Consider the following 19,646-nt stretch of genomic DNA (forward strand, 5'->3'; position numbering starts at 1 on the left):
TCCCCGTAACGGCGTTTACCTCGCACGGGCCGGCGACCGAGTTCTCCTCCTGCCCTCATGCGACGGACATAGTCAAGCATTCAAGCATATTCATGTAGATTAGCAACAGGCCAAACGCTCAAGTCTATGCAAGCAGTCCATGTTACTGGTATATTGTAGATCAAGTGTACTAGATGTAATCAAAAGCTGACAAGCTCACGACACCCGCACTCATAGCGAACCCGCGAAAACAGCGGCAACCGCAGCAGCAGCGACACCGACGAACGCACTGGAAGGCAACCGCAGACCAGTCGCACCGTTGCCGGACGCTGCGCTAGACGAACCTGAGGTACTGTTCGACGACGTGCTGTCCGAAGTCGAGTTCGCACCGACGATGTCGGTCGTGGCGGTCTCGTGGTACATGTCGTTCATCGGGATGCTCAAGCACTCGCCGATAGACTCGAGCTGGGATGGTGCGGTATGAGCATTCTGGTATAAGTCAGAGATCAGTGCTTGCTCACCTTGAACGGAGGGTTGTGCGTGAGCGCGGCATCAAGGGTATAACCGACAGCCAGGTCGACGGTAATCTCGAACAAGTCGTGCTCAAGGACGATGAAGCTAGCATACGTGCGGCGGGTCAGATCGGCTTCAGCAACATGCTTGCGCTCTACTCACCCAGTGTCCATCGTGGAGGCGTTACCAAGGATGCTCTCGAAGGTAGCGAAGGACTCCGTGCCCGTGTGCTCACCCGCGGGAACGCGCCAGTCTGAGATAATTCGTCAGTACGAAGTCCAGCACGCAAGATCCTCAGCATGAGTCGCACCGTTGGTATCGAAGGGACCGCCAGGACCAGTCGTCCAGATGATCGGGCGGAGACCCATCGCGTTTGAGATAGCACGGACACGGTTGTCTGTGTGTCACCATATAGTCAGTACCAGTTCATCAGCCCGCTTGAGATATCCGACCGTACCGATATCACCGAAAGGCGGGCGCATGGTGGTGGGCGTCACACCGAGCACGGTTTGGATGGCGTGGCGTGTCCAGCCAAGCTCCGCAACGATCTGCTCGTTGGTCATCGCAGTGAGGGGCTGCCAAGTGTGCCAAGTCTCAGTCAACCGGCGCAGCCTAACTTGAACATGCGGACACGTACGTGGTGCGACCAGGTGTGGACGGAAATCTCGTGGCCGGCCATATACTCGGCGATGAGAATATCGGGGTACGAGACAACACGCGAGCCGACGACGAAGAACGTCGCGGAGAGGTCGTGGTCATCAAGGTACTTCAGCAATTTTCTGCGACATGTCTGTGAGATTCAAATTAGGGGAGACTCATCTCTGCGCAACTTACGGAGCTGTGACGGGTCAGTTAGCAGCGTTTAAACGACTGAGATGGGGGCAAAACTCACTATAGGGAGCAGGACCATCATCGAAACTGACACCCCAGGTGTTCTTCTCTGGGCACGCGACGATGTCGTTGCCAGACGTCCATCCACCGCACGTCCACCAACCGCGCTGCTGTGCCTGCGCAGCGGCCTGAGGGTCGCTCGCACACTCACCGTCGACAGTAGGGGTGATATCGGGAATATCATGGCCATCGAGCTCCTTCATCCACTCCTTGACCTGGTCCGAGTCTGATAGACGACGCACCCATGAGCAAAGCGTGTACCCCAAGTCAACACGACAGAATCACGCACCAGTAGGAGGGATCCGGTCCAGAGCGGGCCAGTCTGCGGAGCTGAAGATGACTGCGAATGTTCTGATTCAGTCACGGAGCACTTCAACAAAACTATCGTCCCTCGATCGCACTCACACTTGGCAGGAATGACGGGAGCACCCGAGTACGTCGGCTGAGCACCAGGGCTGAACGTCGTCGACAGGGTGGGTGTCGCACCCGACGGCATGGCCGAGTTGATGGCAGACAGCGGAGGGACATTGTAGCTCCCAGTGCCTGAGACAGCAGCAGCAGTCGTCGCTGCACTCGTACCGCTGGGTGCCGCAGTCGTCGCGCCAGACGCGCCAGACGCAGCGGCACTGGAGGTCGTCGCCGCAGCGCTGGCCGCAGACGAGCTGGTCGACGCAGCCAGAGCAACTGCCGTTGTCTGGCGTTTCGCGATGTCGTGGTGGGCGCGAGCGTTGTGGACGCCGTGAGCGTTGGCGAGCTCGAGAGAGAGCGTAGCAGCTAAAAGAGCGGACAGCGCAGAGATGGGCAACATGGTTGCAGTGTCTTGGAGGAAGGTCGCAGAGGGCGCAACTCGCAATGCGACGACGTATGAAGCAGAAGGTCGGTCGGTGTAGGGAGGGGGTACCAGATGGCAACTTGGGAATGAGACAGGATGCAACCGAAGCGACCAATTTGGCGGGTGGGCTGCCGGGGCCTCGACTACGCTAGCCGAGAGGCGGAGACATCGGGTCCTGCTTGGCGATCCCAGTCTCCTTGGTCGCCATGTCAGGAAGGGTCCCGGTTGATACGCGCTGCAGGTACACCGCCGGGGTTCGGCGGGATGGGTGGGTATGCATCCTTCATCCACTACCGCTTCATGGTTTGTCAGTGCCTGTGGGCCTTCACCATAAGGCCTGCTCAGTTCAAGTCTCCGTCAAGAACAGTCTGCGAAATCCACGGAGCCTGTACTGGAAGATCGTCCCTTGGCTTGGCAAGAAAAATCTTCTTGTCGTCGCGCACATGGCTCTGGCGTCTACTCTGACCAAAGGAGAGCCTTCCGACGACGCGCCCTGAACCAACGCTAGGAAGTGCAACGAGACTTGAATGTAGTGAGCGGGGTATTTGGAAGACGAGCAACACGTACTCACACTACTTATCGGGGGGAACAGATGAGAAAAGCAGAATGACGGCCTGACATCCCCTGCCTTTATATACTGCGGCACTGGAAGGCCAGAAATAGCCGTCGTGACATCCTGACATCGCCGAAAGCAGACACACATATGTCGTGACTTCCGCTGCAACAACGAAGAGTCGGAGATGCATGGAATACGGGGAGCACGTTCAATCACTGTGGCATCATGTCGTCGATGCCATTCTCGTCTAACTCAAAACTAGGCTACCACAGCGCGATATGCTAAAGTACAAGTATTACAAGCCATGTGCGTGTATTTCAAAGTCCATAACCCCACGCAACGTTCATGTCGGTCGTAATTGCGATGCATGGGCAGACATCACTGCGTCTTCTTCTGGTCTGGAGGAACCTGGCTGTCGATGAGGTTCGCTCGGGCTTCCAACTGGGCCGCCCACAGGGCGGCACCAACAGTATTCGTGAAGCTGAAGAGGAGTCCCACCAGCGGGATAAAGTTGAACAGCAGCGTCATCATGCCAAACCTAGAGGTACCACATCAGACTTCCAATTGGGCAGAGAAGCGCAACTTGCACTTACGCCGTGTATTCTGCTCTCTTGTTCTCGACGAATGCAGTCCGCTGACTTTTCGAGAATCCCTTGAGTTCGAAATAATGCGAGTGCCAGACAGGCCCGCTAGTGTGCCCATTGTACAGGAGGAACAGCACGGTGCCGACCACAGGGATCATGTTGAGGGGCAGCGTGAGGAGGTAGCGGATCATGCCATCCTTGGAGAACGCCTGGAGCGGCTTGACGAGTGCGCTGCCCACGTTGCGTGTAGCGGAGCTCTGCGCCCTGGCCTTCCCATCCCTGACGAGCTGGCTCTGCCCCTGTGCGGCGAGGGTCGCGTCGAACACGTGGGTGAGCGCTGGCTCGATGAACAGCGCGCGACCCAAGAACGAGATAAGGAGGATGGACTCAGCGCCGACGACGATGAGCGCGATGATGGGTGCCAATGGGCCCGTGAAGATGGCGAGAATGGCCATTTGTGGGACGAAGGTGAAGAATGCGAGGACGCCGAATATCACTGCGGAGGCGACAAGTGACTTCAGAAGGGCGTGACGGACGGAGAGAATGATCTCCGGATCTACACACAAGAACGTTTCGTGAGTCCGTTATGAGCAGAGCAACGAATATTTGCGTACGCATGATTGAGAACAAAATGCCGCGGACAGGCCAGAGCCAGGAGAGAGACGCGAACGCCTGCCAACCGTGTGTAGCAGTTTCTTGTGCCTCGTGTCTGACATTCTCGAGGAGAGAATGAGACTTGGAAACCATGTGTTGCTGAAGAGAGGCATGCGAGTTAGTATCGGAAGACATGGTGGTGGTATGAAGGCAAGGGTGGTGAGCGCAACAACCAGTCCATCGCGGCTTGGAGGCGATGACATCACAGACGCTTCATGCAAGCCCGAGAAACTCGGAATGGGGCTAAAGCGCTTCCGAACTCAACGTGCTCCACTCCGCCATCCTAGCGAGATATCTGCAATAACCACTCGGCCGGAAGAAAATGATTGCGATCTTGGCATATGGTGGAAATTCAAGGGCGCACAAAATGTAGCAGTGTACGAGTGCTGCTCACAGCCGACTCGGCCGCTTGCCGCTCACCGAGTTGCGGTCTACGATGTTGATGTAATTCTTGCTTTCGTCTCTCTGCTCGCGAAGCTGCTATGCTCGTACGATATACAAGTAGTAATGGAAGGCTTCGCCGAGCTTGCGAATTTCGAGCGTCGTGTTCGGGCGGTCGAGGTACCGGCGGCGGAAGTGTGGTTGACCAAAGGTGAGGTAGATGAAGATTCCGCCGGGACGAAGGACCCTGGGGATGATAGGTAGTAGTTAGTGAGTCGAATGTGGTGAGAGGTAAAGGGGAGAGGGGAGACGGACCTTAACACTTCGTCAACCTCGCGGTTGCAGTTTTGCACAACGTCTTCTGGCGGATCCTGAAATACATAGATAGTATGTGCGGCGTCAGAGGAAAGAGGAGCGGACCATGGCGAGTTGGCTTTACGCACCCAGACGTCGGCTTTGGCTGTCATCATAGCGTCCATCGTTCCTGGAAAAACACGACGGTGAATATCTTCTGTGCTATTAGCAGAAAGCTCGGGCAATGGGACGTGCCTTTGTCTATCGCGACGTCGAACGAATCCGTCTCAAACTTCAGGTCGCGAATATCCATCTCGTGCCCTGGGAGACTCCTAAAATGAGTACTGCAGAGGCCCGAAAGACGATTACAGAGGTCTTACATTCCATCTCAGGCGCGGTCTCCCCATGTTTGTGGCGCATCTTTTCGATGAGGATGCCGGAATACTGTCCATCTCCCGAAGTCAGCAAGGATGATGGTGGGACGTGGATGAGGAAGAGCACTCACGTCGATGTTCACAATGTTCTTGTAGCCGTCATCGTACATCTGTAGTGTCGTCGTCAGCAAGATCTGAGCAGGTTGTTAATCTGACAGAGACATACGTCCTGCGAGAGTGTAGAGTTGCCGCATCCCAGCATCAGGATCCTTGACGATTTGTCCGGGATGAGCTCGCGCATGATATCGGCAACATCCCGATAAGACTTGAACCAATCGAAGGAAAAGTCTTCCGACTCTCTAAGACCGTTCTGTCAGCAACGAGAGTGAGTAGGACCCATGAGACTCGGAGTGCCTGACTGCGTGTATCGCCGATCCCTGGATGTGTCCGAGTAAGTTGTAATGCACATATGGCCCGTCGGCATTCTGGAGCTTCGTGGTCCATTGGACTTACCAGTACTCCTTCGTGCCGTATTCCTCATTCTTCTCGGGTAAGCTCTCCATGACGGTCGTGAGCAGAGAAAGAGATTCGCTTAGGCGCCGGGGCGGATCGAGACTCGGAATGAGGGCAACAAAAAAGCAATATCTTCCTTGGGCGATTGACCACCGCAGGGGTCGAACCTGCAATCTCCTGATTACACCGCTGATGAGCTTATCGTAGTCAGACGCGTTGCCATTACGCCAGGCGGCCATATCTATCACCGCACAAATACGAATTCGTACCATTGTTATGTCGTGCTGACCTCGACGGGTGTGCCATATGCCTGAAATTCTAGACAACGAACTGAGAGGTGGTCTTGCTGAGAAGAGAGGCCTCGTTATGGTCAGAAGACATGGCCAGGACAGTGTCAGTAGTACCGAGGCCAGAATACTTGCAGAGACGCTTCGTGGAAGGAATGTAACTTGAGCGCCTGTCAAGCTCGAACTTCAAGCTCCACTCCGCCATGTCCGCGCCGTCCGTCCCCCCTCTGTAGGCCCATCCAATCGTCTACAGGAGATACGGGAGAAGACATGTCCGCGTATTGAGACCTCGACTCACGTACGCCTGACCGGTGACCTCCGTTGTATGGCAAAACGATCTTATTCTCCGCAGATGGTGGTGAGTGTCCGTGCATATTTCGTCCGTGCTCACTGTCTACCGTCCTCTATAAAGAAATCTACCCAAGGCCCCTTCACCTGCTCTTCAAGCCAATCCCACAGATGGCCAGCGAGTTTTTCGTCATACGCCTGTTCATTATAGCACTTCTCCTCTCGCGCCCAGGGGATAAGCCACTGCATATCACAGTATGTGTCAACGATCGTCATCACAGTACTTGCACTGGCACACGAAGAAGTTATTTACCTTTCCGTTCAGCTTCAGGCCTTCTGGTGCGGCACCGGCGTACAAAGGCGTGATCGCACCCATTGGTACCGGCCAGTGGACAATATGCTAGCGATGTACAGGCCGATCAGTCTCCGTGATATCCATCAGGTCTCCCCGGAACGACGCACCAAGGCTGCCCTCTTCACGGCATTGATATGCCGCATCAGCTCCGTCTTCAAGATTCCCGGATGCAGCGCAACAGTGACGATCCTCTGTTCCCCATACCGCCGCGCGAGCTCAAACGCGACGAGGACATCAGCGAGCTTGCTCTGGTTGTACAACTCCTCCGTGCTCAGTTTCCGGCGCGCCGCTCCGTCCTTGAATGTCTCGAAATCGAGGTGCCCGAGGTACGCATATGCAGAGGACGTCATGACGATGCGCGCGTGACCGTCTGGGGAAGATGCCTTGCCCTTGAGGAGCGCGGGCAAGAGCAGCTGGGTGAAGAGGAATGGCCCAATGACGTTCGTGCCGAACTGCATGTCGTACCCGTCTGCTGTCACGTCCGCCACGGGAGCCCACATCACACCTCTAGGAACGACCTGCCGTCAGCACCAGCATGTGGACGGAGAGCACAAAGTCACGAACGCATTGTTGAAGAGCGTATGGAGCGCCTCTTCCTTCGAGAGGAATTCTTCCGCCGCCTTCCGGACCGACGCAAGACTGTTAAGGTCGAGTTGGATGAAGTGCGCCCCCTTCCCCGTCTCTGTCTTGAGCTCCTCGATGGCTGCAAGGGCCTTCTCGCGGTTCCGGGATGCCATATATACCTTCGCGTTGTGCTTCAGGAGCTCTTTGACGATTTCCTTGCCGATGCCCGTGTTACCACCTGCACACCGTCTTGGTTCAGCTTCCCGACATGGTGGAGCAGAGGTCCGAAATCTCGCAGACGCACCGGTGACAAGCATAACGCGTCCAGACAAGTCCGAAAGCTGGTCCGGGATCCAGTGTGGCTTAGGCGGGTAAAGCGACTGTTGAAGGAGCTTCAGGTTGCCCTTGACTTCGAAGCAGATGCGAGACATCTCCGACGCTGGTGAGTGGATGTCTACAATGTTGGTGGACAGTGTCACAAACACTGCCAGTACTACCAGTGGAAGGGTTGGCCGGGGGATATCCATGAGTTGAATAGCAAGATATATAGCACAATTCTACCCATCACCATCACACATCCGGATCGTAGTTGTTGCCTCACAGACACGGATTGACCGTCAGATCGTCGGCCATCTAACTTTTGACACCGCCCCCGCTTCCCGTTTCCTTGTCGAGTTCCTCATCCATGCAAGTAGCCCACAGATTGAAAGCTCACTGCAAGCATGAACGTGGTAGATGATACTTGAGCTCTAGATACGTGATGAGGACTGACTAATTCCAAGGGGGGGGGGGGCAAAAGATTGTGCCCCAGGCCAATGACCACCGCAGGGGTCGAACCTGCAATCTCCTGATTACCACACCTTTCCGGTGATCGTAGTCAGACGCGTTGCCATTACGCCAGGCGGCCATAAGAGACCTTTACCTACAATTTTCTGGAGCTGACTGGATCGAAAAGGCCGTGTACTGACTTGGTAAGTAGTCACGCCCTCGTCGGAGGCGGTATCGAAGGTTAAGCCACAGCTATGGGCCTATGGCGTTGCGCAAACCTCTTGGGCGGGCTGAGAAAGCTCTAGAAGCTAGAAGTACCAATACTAGTGGATATTGACGGCGAGGGCCAGTGATTCATAGACACGACCGAAGGGCCTGTCGAATCCGTTTGTCATGAGGCGCGCCCCATGAACGCATGAACTTATGAACCCTAGCAGGTGCGCCAAGTGAGAGGATGTGACAGCACTGTCTGCTAGCGAGCGAACTTACCAAGTAGTGAATTCTCAGAGAGGGGAGGGGGTTACGCGTTAGAACCTGAGCTGTGTCACGGCGTACGCTCTCAACCTTGAACCGATAAATCCGAGCTCCCGAAATGCGAGTACAGCCGACGGCGTCGCTCTGGTCTCGACGTCGGGGTACGGGACCCAGGTATGGTCAAAGCAGATGTCTAGAGTGGCTTCTCCAGGTCTTGGCAACGTCGCCCTCTGTAAGACAGGGAGACGGAAGTACGACTCCCGAGGGCAGCTGAGTCAAGGCGATGAGGCTCATGAGAGCAAGTACATAAATCACAAGAAACGTGGCGTCTCTCCCGCGCGATCTCCGATCACAACGCGCGCCTACAGGAATGCGGGGTAAATAGACGAAGGTCGCGCACACGCCCGGCAACCATCTGCGTCCGCCCCTCTCCCACCGTCTCCCACCACCCCTCAGCGACCTCGATCCATCATGGTGAGCACAGCTGCAGGAACTTGAGTCGCTGTGACTGACACCATGACCAGTCCGCGTACCCAGCATATGTCATGGGCACCCTGTGTGTCGTCGGAGGCCTCACCGGCTTCGCAAGGACGCGCAGTATCCCCTCTCTCGTCGCGGGCGTCGGGTGAGGCCATAGATCTACGTGAAAGAGATTCAAAGTGCTGACACCGCTCCTCGTCGACTCCAAGTGTCGGCGCACTCTACCTCTGGAGCGCGGACAGCATCCACAAGGGCGCCGCGAACGGTCTCGAGACTGCTCTCGGTGAGTAGCCTTTAGTCTTTCCTTGCATTCTACCTCCTCGAACACCAATCTGCACCACCAGGCGCGTCTGCACTCCTCCTCCTCTCCTCGCTCCCGCGCGCGAGCAAAGGCCCCGTACCGGCTGTCCTCACGGCGACATCCGCCGTTTCGGCCTACTACTATGGCAAGACCGTGTACGCTCTGCGCGGGTGAGAGTGCGCGGGGGATCTATGTATGGTTGTACTCTAGCTGTATTGCTTTGCTTGGCTGCTTTGCTTGCACATATACCAGCGCGGCTTTTTCGTGACATACCTCCTGTCCGACGCGTGCCCTGTGCCGAATGAACGTGCTCGCTCCCAGTTGCCGGGCAGCAAATTTGTTCAGCGTAGGTTTGCATGCTTTTGTCGTTCCGCAAGGACTCACCATGTTCGGTTTCACAAGCAGCCGTGTCCCACAGTGAGGTTCAGAGCAGCTCCATACAGCATGTGCCCGGGTTGCAGAGTCCACGGCACGCGTGACTCCAGACCAGCATCGCGGCGAAGCCTTGCAGGTCTGTCGTGTGCAAGTGTTGTTTCCACCCAGCAAGCATTGCCCGGCCTCCGCGCGGGCTCTTCGATAGACAAGCATCGCCAAAGCCGAGACTCTACGTGACAATCGGTCTTCATCCACCCGACCACACAGTAGGAGAATGGTACATCTAGAGCAGCGTCTCTACGTCTAATACAAACAAATCATACGAGAACAAGCCACGCACAGCGAGGCGTGAGCGTAAACTCGGAGCCGCCCCCCTGACGACTGTATGTTACGCGGAGGAGGCCGACGCAGCGACCTCACTCGGAGACTTAGGAGTCTGCACTCCGCCCTCCTCCTCTTCCCCTAAACCACCCGAGCGCAAGTCAACATCCCACTCGGTATCCTCGTCGCGCGGCGCAGCATCTGGGTTGATGAACCCTCCGAGGGACGAGATGAAGCTCGGCGCGGAGTCGTACGGGTCCCCCGAAGAATGCAGCGGGTCGTCGAGGTCGACGCCTTTGACAGCGGCTTGGTTCGCTTCTTGCAGCTCGAGGAGGAAGCGCGAGATGAAGATCGCTGTGAGGCTGCGGATGGAAGCGTTGGTGAGGAGACGGTAAGTGTCATGATGGTAGGAATGCGTACGGCGCGGTGAATATGGGGATATAGCTCCCTTGGGCGAAGCCTTCTAGCTGTGAGGTGGCCGTGAGGATGTGCGTGAATCAATGAGTGGGGAGAGAGACGGCTGATGCTGCTTACAGCGGTCGCTGAAATGACGAGGTGGACGATGTTCAAGATGGAGAGAACCCTGCAAGTCATGACGATTGGTGTTTGCGTCGGAATCTCAATGGGTATATTGTGAAAACGCACGCAAAGTATATCGTCCCTGTGCGCGGCATCACAGCGATCCATCAGCGACAACGTCCAATGCATATACCGCGAGAGAAGCTTACCACCACGGAAGAGGACATCCGAAAGTGAGAGTCGCTTGGCGTGTCGGATATCTCGTAGTAAATGCTGGCTGCGAAGCTTCGTCCAAGTGATGTAGACGAGCAGAGAGTCTGCAACGATGAGCGGTACTCGAGAGATGAGAACCACTACGGCACCGGCACCCTAGATGAGCACGTCCCGCTGCGTATGATCGCTAAATAACCTACGTCTTGTGCGAGGTCAGTATCAATCGATACGAGTTGAAATGAATATCCAAACTTTAGAGATATCGGAACATCGGTGTTGTCTGTGTAAAGGCATCCAAACGGGGGGAAGTTCACGCCAGAGACGTCGTAGTGGTAGGCAGCCTGCGCAATGCGTCACTCGGGGTCTTGCTGGTGAGATCAAAGGTAAAGTACCACTCACCAGGTTAGCACCAAATGGCGCCAGAGATAAAGCCAGTACAAGTAGTCCGAGGAACTTGCTCCTGCTTAGTACATATGCACGGAGGGCGGAGAAGACTTGTTGTGAAGGATGATGAGCGATGAGTAGAGGCTACGACCGAACTTGGAGGGCTGGACGTTCAGTGGCTTACCTGCTCCAGGGATGAATTGCACTCTGGTTAACGAAGATATCGCAATCTCGTAATTTGAGCAACTGCAGAGGTGCACGGTCATCCCGCCGAACTCTATAGCATGGAAACGGTATACACTAACACCTGCTTCTAGTCAGCGTTGTTATGATCACGTCACAAACAAACGGCTCACTTTGTCTGAAGGGAACGTTGCAGAGGCACCCAATGACAGAACATAGAGCGTCAAGGAAATCCACTTGTTCGTGAAATACAAAAGCGGCGCCCCGTTCCATTTCGCAGTCCAGAAGCATGCGACTTCTCGATCGAATGTAATCAAGGCGTCGTATATGAAGAAAGCTATAGCGAGAGGAGGAACTGTAAGCTAAGAATGACCATGTAGTGGAGTAGCTCAGATCGTACTCGTGACCGCCAGACGTAAGTATCCTTCTGTATAGCTGATTGATGGTGTCAGCAGGCGCCGTATGCGGGACTGAAGATGTACGAACGCACAAGCGGTTGAATAGAGCCGCCATCGCGGCAGCATCGGCATCTGTATCGGAGGACATACTGCAGTCGTAGGCCGGAGGCTGAGCCTATCAATACCGGAGGGTGGAGATGGTTCTGCATAACACGGCCGAGCCAAGCTTTATAACGAGCAGGTTCAGTTGCAGCATATTCTGGAGCGCCGATGTACGATCTGTACTGCATCTATCAAAGTATGACAGGGAAGGGTGCTTGATCTTGGATAGGGAGCAGCCGCGTGTGAGCATACGCTACCACTCTGAGGACTGTCGTTGCTTCGATCTACTCATCTGATGGTAGTTCTGCCGCCGTGTGCGCCGCTCCAGCCGATTCTCGGACCTCCACTGTGAGCAGTGGCAAACAAAGTTCAAAACAATCCGAAGGTCAAGGCACGAACTCTGTAGTTCCATGTTCGTGCCTATATAGAATGAGCAGGTTACCGAAGCCAGAGCTCTGAGGACTGAGGTCAAAGCATCAACTCCACTATGATGCGGCTGCATGAGAACAACATCCCTCGCGATCGGTTGGATGAAAAGTAGGAACGCGAACATGAGGCATGGGAGCAGCGGGCCGCCTGATTGCGCAGAGACTCGTATGTAGATCGAAGCCTCACCGGCCTCACCGGCTAGAATCAGCTATTCCCGACGAGCCACGACTTACAGGCCGAATGCTGGAGCAGAGGCGAAGGTGTGCACCTCTCATCGCACATGGCATCCATGGGGTATGTCGTTCCTCCACGTCCTCACTGACGGAACTGTGCCTGGAGCTTTGCCTGCCACTGCGGAGCCTATGGGCGAAGCATGCTCGGGCCAGGTACGGCCTCCAGAACTGAGCTTGATGGAACTCGGACCGGGTACTTATGTGAGAGCCGACGTAGTATCAGCGAGCGCATGCCAAGTTGAAGCGGCTATAGAAGCTCTCTTGAAGGGGCTTTAGAGTATCTGAGGACAACAAACTTCTCATAGCGAAGACAATCGCTATAATAGAACTCAAGTGAGTAGGTAGGAGCAGTCGTACTGCCCTCAAGGTGGCTCGAAAAGACGGTGAACGTACGATGACCCATTTCCGAAACCACAACCCAGTCATTCGAGATATTACTGGCGGCTTTTGGATAGCCTGTGAGTTCCGACTCGGAGCGCAGTGCGTACCGTAACCCAAGGAAGAGGAGGACGGCAACCTTGCTATAGCCTTGACGCCCGCCGTGGGTGGAGAGCGCGCCTACGACTCCGAGAGCTTGCCTTGACCAGGACAGTCCTCATCCGTACGACCATCCACCTCTGCGCTACATGCTTGCTCGTGCAGCTCGTCTTGCAGCGCGAAGATGCTCACCCCTCGCTAGAACTACCTCCTCTTCCTTCTCCACGACCGTTCACCGTAGCAAGAAGGCAGACACCAAGTCAGATGACAGGATCAACTACAACGACCTCTCCTTCTCTGACGTCCCCGACGCCGAACATGTCAACTACAAGCGCGTCACCGCCAACGACCTCGAGCGGGAGCACGAACCACCGCGCCGCGTGAAGATGCTCGTGCGCGACTTCATCGAGGACTCGTTGTACAACCCCCACTACGGCTACTTCTCCAAGCAAGCGACCATCTTCACTGCTCTTGAGCCCATCGACTTCTCTTCGATTAGGAATAGCACGCAGTTTGATGCGGAGATGTCGAAGCGGTACGCGTCGTATGGAGAGGACGGAGAAGGGCCGGGGAAGCAGCTGTGGCATACGCCGACGGAACTGTTCAAGGTGCGTCACCGTAGCACTTGCGCTCGGGACGGATCGTTGATGGTGCAGGTCGGAAGCCTTGGTACGGCCGAGCTATCGCTCAATCCCTCGTGTCGGAGTACCTCCTGAAGTACTTTCCGTACGAGGATTTTGTCATCTACGAGATTGGCGCGGGTAACGGTACGCTTGCCCTTGACATCCTGGACTACCTGCGGGAAGACTATCCCGACGTGTACGAGCGGACGCGGTACAACATCATCGAGATTAGCGCGAACCTCGCGAACCTGCAGAGGGAAAAGCTCACTGCAGCGCATCCGTGCGTCACTGTCCACAACCGGAGCATCTTCCGCTGGGACACACGGGAACCGGCACCATGTTACTTCCTTGCTATGGAGGTCATTGTGAGTAGTCCGCATATGCATCCTCCCACTTCATAATGCAAACATGGTTCTAGGACAACTTCGCACACGACCTCATACGATACGACCTCCGAACGCTCGAACCCTACCAAGGCATTGTCACCGTCGACAAGACTGGGGACTTTTCTACAATCTACACGAAAGTCACAGATCCACTAATAAGCGATTTCCTCGCCCTCCGCCGCTACCTGAACCATCCCCCGCCACTATCGCGTATCCTTAAGGCCTCCAAGACATTCCGCACATTCTACACCAACCTCCCGTTCGCCCCGAACCTCTCCGCACCCGAGTACATCCCAACACGTCTTCTTACCCTGCTCCGCACCCTCCGCCGCAACTTCCCCCGACACCGGCTCCTCCTGTCCGACTTCTCCTCCCTCCCCGACACCATACCCGGAGTGAACGCGCCCGTCGTGCAGACGCGGTTCCAGAACGCGATGGTGCCATGCGAGACGCTGCTCGTGCGGCAAGGCTACTTCGACATCTTCTTCCCGACCAACTTTGAGAACCTGCGCGACATGTACGAGCACGTGCTCGCGCAGCCGCTGCCGCTGGACGAGGCCGAGCAGCAGCCGCCGCGGTTCACGCCGATCAGCATGACCGCGTCCCCGCTCGCAAAGGGGAACACGTTCTTCTCGTCGTACCACCCGAAGACGCGGAGGTCGCCCGTGGACGGCGTGCCGTCGAGCAGCGGGCTGCCCGTGGGCGAGCGCAAGTCGCAGGTGTACACGCATGCGGAGTTTGTGGAGACGTATGCGGATCTGAAGAGGACGCGGCTGAGGAGTGGGGAGAACCCGCTGTTGGATACGTACAAGAATGTCAAGTTTTTGTTTTGAGGTGTGCTTGGGACATGGCCGTATGCGATGAGGGCACCTTGAGTGGGAGTGTCCTCGGTTGGTTGTTCTAAGACGTCTTTGCTTGACTGCTGCTGTTACAGGTGTAGCCACCGGTCAATGCCTACTCCCAACTCACACCACTGCTTAATGTATGTGGTAAACTACAGTACTTTTCGTGCATTGTCTGGCGTCCGAGAACCATGGCATCATGAAATAACCCTCCGTCTCGCCAACGCGACCGCGACACTTCCTACCCCGCTCGCCAGCGCGCATGACCCGACGAAGATCTCCACAGCGCCATACCCAAAGCGACCGAACCCATGGCCCATCGACGCACCCTGTCCTGCCTCCAGGAGCAGCCCAGAGATGATCGGGCCGACGACGGCAGAGATGCCCTTCGAGAACGCGAGGCCCGAGAACACCATCCCGGCATATTCGGGCTTGTTCCCCGCGCACTCCGCCGCGGCGTTGTACCACGTTGACGAGAACCCTCCGCTCTGCATGTCGTGTCGGGGTGAGTCGAAATTTGCAGACGACGGGGCGAGAAAGAGTACGCACCAGGCCCCCAAAGATGATGGCGAAGACGTAGAGGTAGGCTGCGGCGTTTGCGAAGCCCCAGAGCAGGAACGCCCCGAGCGCGCTGCCTAGTGCGCTCACGACCATGATTGACGGGTAGGCCACCCTGTCGCTGAGGTGTCCGAGAATGACCTGGCCCAAGACGGCGGACGAGTTGAAGAGCGCGAGGACCACTGTCGCTGTGAGCTGGTTGGAGAGCGTCCTTGTGAAGGCGAGGATGTAGAGCGACACTGGGAAGTACGAGAGACCTTGAAGGATGTTCGTAAGGGCCTAAAGGGAGTGCTCAGACGTAAGACACGCATCTCGCACCGAGACAGTAGACACGGGGACGACATACGAAGCTCACGAAGAGAGAGTTCCTGAGGAACGGCAGCCGGGGAGGGAGGAACTTGGGCCGACGCTGTGCCGCGCTGTACTTTGGGGTCGGGAACCGACTCCGCATGCCGAGGAGCGCGATGCCGGAGCACACGCTCGTGCCGATAGCCCATATGCGCAACGTCCAGCGCAGGCCGACCTTGGCGAGGAGGTAGTTGAGCAGGAACGGGAAGGCGAACCCGCCGACGCCCGTGCCGGAGAAGATGATGCCCCCCGCGAGCCCGCGTCGCTCTGAGAACCACTCGGGTACGAGCTTGATGACGGGCATGTAGAGGATGCCGCCGCCGATCCCGACGCCGACGCCTTGGAGGAGGATGAGCTGCCAGACCTGTTATGTTGTGTGTTGTGAGTCGGGAGGATGTAGGAGAGAGGAGGGAGGATGATGCTAACCTTTGTCGCGAAGCTGGAGCAGAAGAGCGAGACGAAGTAGAGCACGAGGCCGAACCACATCCCAGGCCGCAAGTACTCTGGATATCTCGCCAAGAGGAAAGACAGAAAGAATACCTGGAAATACATGGTCAGTCGCAATGTTGAAGTTCTGGTCTTTAAGGGATATGTTCGTACCTCCCCATACTGAAAAGCGAGGGCAATAGTGCCCACAGACGAGATAGTGATTCCGGATGAGGAGTTGAATGGAGGATGCGACGTATAATAATCTGAAAGAGACCGTGAGCTCGTTAAACGGGACGCGGTCAATTTACTACATACCTTGGAAGATACCGTAACTGTCCAAAAACGCAGTGAGCTATCCGGATGCCAAGGCACGGTACGAGAACACGGACCTGAATCCGAAACCCCACACCATCATCTCGAGGACGAAGCCCGCTGCGCAAAATGTCCATGCCCGGATTCCCCTGTCTACCGGCGGAAGCTCTTGCACATTAATCACGCCTTCATGCGAGCCCACGTCCGCTATGCTCGTCGTCGAGGAATGCCCCGGCGGTAGCGTCGTGCTTGAGCTTGATCCCTCCCCCATCGTGGTCATTTCTACCTCCATGTCCGCCTTACCTTGACTTTTGGAATCGACTTGCGCGCCCATGTCTCAAACGAACTTGAAGTACAGAACAACAAGTCGAGGACCTGCAAAATGTGACTCGGGTTCGACGCCCATGGTTGTTTAGCGCAAGCTACGATTTTTTTCCCATTTGGTTTAGCCGGAAGAACAGAGCGCCCGACTCGAACCGGACCGCTCGGGTGCCGGCAACCTTCCTCCCACTCACCATCACGACCGGCATCGGTACGCGAGCCTGTGTTGACTCTATGCAGGCTGCAGCTCAGTACGTAAGTACTTATGAGTGAGTATGTTATACAAGTACGAATATCCTAGCGTTGACGTTGAGTAGAAAGCGGACATTTGTAGTAACACAGTCAACTTCCCACTTGGTCACCGTTGAACGGATGCGCCAGCATAGAAGGCCTTCGACGAACGGCGATTACTCTCAAGATTCTTCGCCTTGACTTCGCGTTACAGACGTCGTGAGGTCTGGCTTGGCGTTCATACATATGTCGAGTCCGTTCCGATGTTTTCTCCCTGATCGGATGTCCCTGCCGGCGGCGACCACAAGGTACATCGCCCTAACGACAGCAATCAGGTACCTTCACGCCTTCTCGAAGTCCTCGAGCCGTCGGTCCTGGGTGCTGGCATGTATAAGAAGGCGGAGCTTTCGCATGTTCTTTCTCAAACAAATCCTCCACCCTCTCATTCCTCTGACCGGTTCAGCCTTCGCTCAAGCAGCGCTGCCTCCTTGTTTCTCATTCTTCTTTGATTGAGTCGCTGCTTTTGCCGTCTGCGACGGTCTTTGGAATACTTCCCTTACTCCCCCGATCTTTCTTACTTTCTGGTGTTACTCGCCCGAAGCTCTTCAAGAGTCCAAGCCCTCGTCACTTCGCACAAGTCAAGATGCAGTTCGCTACTATCTTCTACGCCTTCGCGATGCTCTTCGTCTGTGCGTTCGCCGCGCCGCTCGAGGTCCGCCAGGAGACCGTCTCCAACGTGAAGTGCACGAGCACCACGTGAGTTGCCACTTCCCACCTCCTCTCTCCGCACGCAGTGTATGCGACGTTCGTGCGACTGCTGTGCACCTGCGATGAACCTCGTGTGGCACGCGGTACTGAAATGCTTCGTTTCGTAGGGCTCTTGACTTCCATACGTCCAACGTCGCGCTCCTCCAGATCTGCGGCGGCATTGCGGGCTCGATCCAGAAGTGCCAGGGAGCGCCGACGTCGACGACCGGCCAGTCGGGCAACGTTCGCTTCACGATCACGCCCGTGGTCAAGGGCGACGTCATCAACATCTCCAAGGGTCGCTGGGAGCGTGCGTACATACCTCTTCTCTTTCACTGGTGCTCGAGCTGACGTGGGTTCGCGCGCACTGTACACAGAGGGCATCAAGGCCGCGTTCGCCGTCTGCGGTCAGAACATCCCCTTCACGGCCACGTTCACTGGGGGTGCGGCCAAGGGAGATGTCAACGTTGTCTACGAGAAGGTGTAGATTGCGCTGCGTTTCCTGGGTTCGGTCAACTTGAATGTATAGTCGGGATTGCTGTGTCGGAATGTCATTCGGGTTCTCACCAATCCCCCCCTGCCGACCTGCTTCACGTCAAGCTCTTTTTTCTTGCAAGACACTCCACACTCGATGGTCCGAGGTTGCTACATGGTAGGTAAGGGTCCAAGAAGGTCAATATGACGATTGCGCCGTTGTCCGACTCTCATCCGGAACCGAACGGCAGACTAAACGAAAGAAGACGATGGAGCGGTTTGAGACTCTGAAGGCCGGGCCTCACTTTCTTCTCCCGAGTGCGGGCCCTCGCGCAACTCAGATTCCTCTTCGGTCGACGCCGCCCGAACGTCCGGATTGATGAACCCTCCGAGTGACGAGATGAAGCTTGGCGTGTCGCTGTAAGGGTCGCGAGAGGAATGCAACGGATCGTCGGGATCAACCGGGACGACCGCATGGTTCACTTCCTGCAATTGTATGAGGAAGCGCGAGACGAGGATGGCCGTAATGCTGTAATTGAAAGGCGTTAGTGCACGTTGAAGCCAGTTGCAGCACGCTATGCCTGCGGCGTAATACATACGGCCCGGTGAATGTTGTGAGATAACTATGGCCGAAGCCGACCAAGACCTGTAGTGGTCACACAAAGGCATGAGTGCAGTGCGGACAGTGAGATAGAGCATGGACCATACTGTTGTCAGCGAAAAGGCGAGATGGAGAACGTTCAGCGTAAATAAAAGTCTGATGACGTAGCAATCCAGTCTATTAACTTCAAAGTCATATAGCATCTTCGTGCTGCGGGACTCACACGAAATATATTGTCCCTATTTACAAAGTCAGACGGAATATTAGCAGTGGATCATACATGCTGAGGAAGACATACCACTACGAAAGAGAACATCCGAGAAGGACAGTCTCTTCGACCGGCGCAGATCTTGTAGAGCACTCCGCCTGCTGAGATTGGTCCAGGTGATATAAATGAGCATGATGTCGGCAACGATAAGTGGCACACGAGCAAGGATGACAACTACGGAAATCTATGGGTGAGTATGTGTTTCTGCCTATATCTGGTGTTGATCTTACATCTTGTACTGAAGGTCAGTAATGATTACCACGAGATTGCATTGGTTCGGAACGAACCTCTGAGCCTCCGTCCGGGTCATACTTGTCGTCAGCAGACATCCAAATGGCGGATGACTTATTCCCGTAGGTCCGTATGCGTAAATGGCCTAAACGATGGTTTCATCAACAATAGGCATGAAAACATTCGCGATTCACTCACCACCAGATTCACCCCTGTTGGCATTGTGGATAAGGCGAGAATCAGAAGCCCGGGGATTTTTTTCCTACTCAATACATATGTACGGAGAGCAGAGAATACTTGTAACGGGGAAATCAGCCTGAGATCCGTTCTACCCAAGGACCTGAGTGAACATACCTCCCCACAGGACGAATTGCAATATTTCGAACGCATATGCCACCAGGGCGAACCGAGTGCAACTGTGGCTGACGGCGGGGTCAGGATCATCCACTGTGAGTCCACAAAGCCACAGACACACCTCTGGCTCCGATCAGCAAAATGACATGGACGCAAACGAGACTACTCACCTCATTAGAGAACGTAAGTCCCACCGAAC

At 55.6% G+C, this 19,646-nt stretch overlaps 10 protein-coding genes and 2 non-coding genes across 12 annotated transcripts; 3 read left to right on the forward strand and 9 right to left on the reverse strand.

Annotated features, from left to right (window-relative positions):
* Positions 1–60: 60 nt before the first annotated feature.
* On the reverse strand, positions 61–2,667 carry L226DRAFT_553741 (uncharacterized protein). The gene is made up of 9 exons (XM_067682948.1): positions 1,789–2,667; positions 1,673–1,723; positions 1,381–1,609; positions 1,130–1,271; positions 950–1,067; positions 803–889; positions 655–745; positions 501–597; positions 61–444 (listed from the first exon to the last, which is right to left on the reverse strand). The coding sequence occupies exons 1-9, from the start codon at positions 2,189–2,191 to the stop codon at positions 211–213; spliced, it is 1,452 nt and encodes a 483-aa protein (XP_067533803.1). The 5' UTR covers positions 2,192–2,667; the 3' UTR covers positions 61–210.
* Positions 2,668–3,149: 482 nt separating this feature from the next.
* On the reverse strand, positions 3,150–4,102 carry L226DRAFT_465698 (uncharacterized protein; the record flags this gene model as incomplete). The annotated part of the gene is made up of 3 exons (XM_067675936.1): positions 3,150–3,309; positions 3,365–3,911; positions 3,970–4,102. The coding sequence occupies 3 exons, from the start codon at positions 4,100–4,102 to the stop codon at positions 3,150–3,152; spliced, it is 840 nt and encodes a 279-aa protein (XP_067533804.1).
* Positions 4,103–4,489: 387 nt separating this feature from the next.
* Positions 4,490–5,621, reverse strand: L226DRAFT_465578 (S-adenosyl-L-methionine-dependent methyltransferase; the record flags this gene model as incomplete). Its single annotated transcript, XM_067675930.1, has 9 exons — positions 4,490–4,637; positions 4,706–4,761; positions 4,834–4,906; positions 4,936–5,005; positions 5,065–5,128; positions 5,190–5,228; positions 5,285–5,417; positions 5,478–5,495; positions 5,572–5,621. The coding sequence occupies 9 exons, from the start codon at positions 5,619–5,621 to the stop codon at positions 4,490–4,492; spliced, it is 651 nt and encodes a 216-aa protein (XP_067533805.1).
* A 96-nt stretch (positions 5,622–5,717) lies between these two features.
* Positions 5,718–5,808, reverse strand: L226DRAFT_t164. The gene has a single exon. It is a non-coding gene; the product is annotated as a tRNA-Arg (tRNA).
* Positions 5,809–6,245: 437 nt separating this feature from the next.
* On the reverse strand, positions 6,246–7,584 carry L226DRAFT_510616 (NAD(P)-binding protein; the record flags this gene model as incomplete). The annotated part of the gene is made up of 5 exons (XM_067678264.1): positions 7,370–7,584; positions 7,066–7,303; positions 6,609–7,008; positions 6,460–6,546; positions 6,246–6,389 (listed from the first exon to the last, which is right to left on the reverse strand). Exons 1-5 carry the CDS (start codon positions 7,494–7,496, stop codon positions 6,246–6,248), a joined length of 996 nt encoding a protein of 331 aa, XP_067533806.1. The 5' UTR covers positions 7,497–7,584.
* A 297-nt stretch (positions 7,585–7,881) lies between these two features.
* L226DRAFT_t163 lies at positions 7,882–7,972 on the reverse strand. The gene has a single exon. It is a non-coding gene; the product is annotated as a tRNA-Arg (tRNA).
* An 806-nt stretch (positions 7,973–8,778) lies between these two features.
* On the forward strand, positions 8,779–9,262 carry L226DRAFT_524076 (uncharacterized protein; the record flags this gene model as incomplete). The annotated part of the gene is made up of 4 exons (XM_067678860.1): positions 8,779–8,781; positions 8,832–8,932; positions 8,997–9,070; positions 9,132–9,262. 4 exons carry the CDS (start codon positions 8,779–8,781, stop codon positions 9,260–9,262), a joined length of 309 nt encoding a protein of 102 aa, XP_067533807.1.
* Positions 9,263–9,704: 442 nt separating this feature from the next.
* L226DRAFT_614156 (uncharacterized protein) lies at positions 9,705–11,649 on the reverse strand. Its single transcript, XM_067686592.1, has 11 exons — positions 11,574–11,649; positions 11,484–11,518; positions 11,255–11,420; positions 11,085–11,146; positions 10,916–11,010; positions 10,767–10,857; positions 10,513–10,656; positions 10,430–10,445; positions 10,319–10,367; positions 10,205–10,251; positions 9,705–10,146 (listed from the first exon to the last, which is right to left on the reverse strand). Exons 1-11 carry the CDS (start codon positions 11,627–11,629, stop codon positions 9,852–9,854), a joined length of 1,056 nt encoding a protein of 351 aa, XP_067533808.1. The 5' UTR covers positions 11,630–11,649; the 3' UTR covers positions 9,705–9,851.
* Positions 11,650–12,871: 1,222 nt separating this feature from the next.
* Positions 12,872–14,564, forward strand: L226DRAFT_465547 (DUF185-domain-containing protein; the record flags this gene model as incomplete). The annotated part of the gene is made up of 3 exons (XM_067675926.1): positions 12,872–13,330; positions 13,387–13,710; positions 13,764–14,564. The coding sequence occupies 3 exons, from the start codon at positions 12,872–12,874 to the stop codon at positions 14,562–14,564; spliced, it is 1,584 nt and encodes a 527-aa protein (XP_067533809.1).
* A 206-nt stretch (positions 14,565–14,770) lies between these two features.
* Positions 14,771–16,738, reverse strand: L226DRAFT_553747 (MFS general substrate transporter; the record flags this gene model as incomplete). Its single annotated transcript, XM_067682949.1, has 8 exons — positions 14,771–15,061; positions 15,123–15,410; positions 15,478–15,843; positions 15,906–16,019; positions 16,080–16,171; positions 16,224–16,240; positions 16,298–16,482; positions 16,721–16,738. The coding sequence occupies 8 exons, from the start codon at positions 16,736–16,738 to the stop codon at positions 14,771–14,773; spliced, it is 1,371 nt and encodes a 456-aa protein (XP_067533810.1).
* Positions 16,739–17,415: 677 nt separating this feature from the next.
* L226DRAFT_524080 (uncharacterized protein) lies at positions 17,416–18,006 on the forward strand (the record flags this gene model as incomplete). The annotated part of the gene is made up of 3 exons (XM_067678861.1): positions 17,416–17,528; positions 17,648–17,829; positions 17,897–18,006. 3 exons carry the CDS (start codon positions 17,416–17,418, stop codon positions 18,004–18,006), a joined length of 405 nt encoding a protein of 134 aa, XP_067533811.1.
* Positions 18,007–18,245: 239 nt separating this feature from the next.
* Positions 18,246–19,315, reverse strand: L226DRAFT_572324 (uncharacterized protein; the record flags this gene model as incomplete). The annotated part of the gene is made up of 8 exons (XM_067684660.1): positions 18,246–18,522; positions 18,593–18,639; positions 18,702–18,750; positions 18,818–18,833; positions 18,893–19,036; positions 19,093–19,100; positions 19,150–19,238; positions 19,292–19,315. The coding sequence occupies 8 exons, from the start codon at positions 19,313–19,315 to the stop codon at positions 18,246–18,248; spliced, it is 654 nt and encodes a 217-aa protein (XP_067533812.1).
* Between the last annotated feature and the right edge of the window lie 331 nt (positions 19,316–19,646).

Source organism: Lentinus tigrinus, assembly GCF_003813185.1.
Source record: "Lentinus tigrinus ALCF2SS1-7 unplaced genomic scaffold L226scaffold_18, whole genome shotgun sequence".
Lineage (NCBI taxonomy): Eukaryota > Fungi > Basidiomycota > Agaricomycetes > Polyporales > Polyporaceae > Lentinus > Lentinus tigrinus.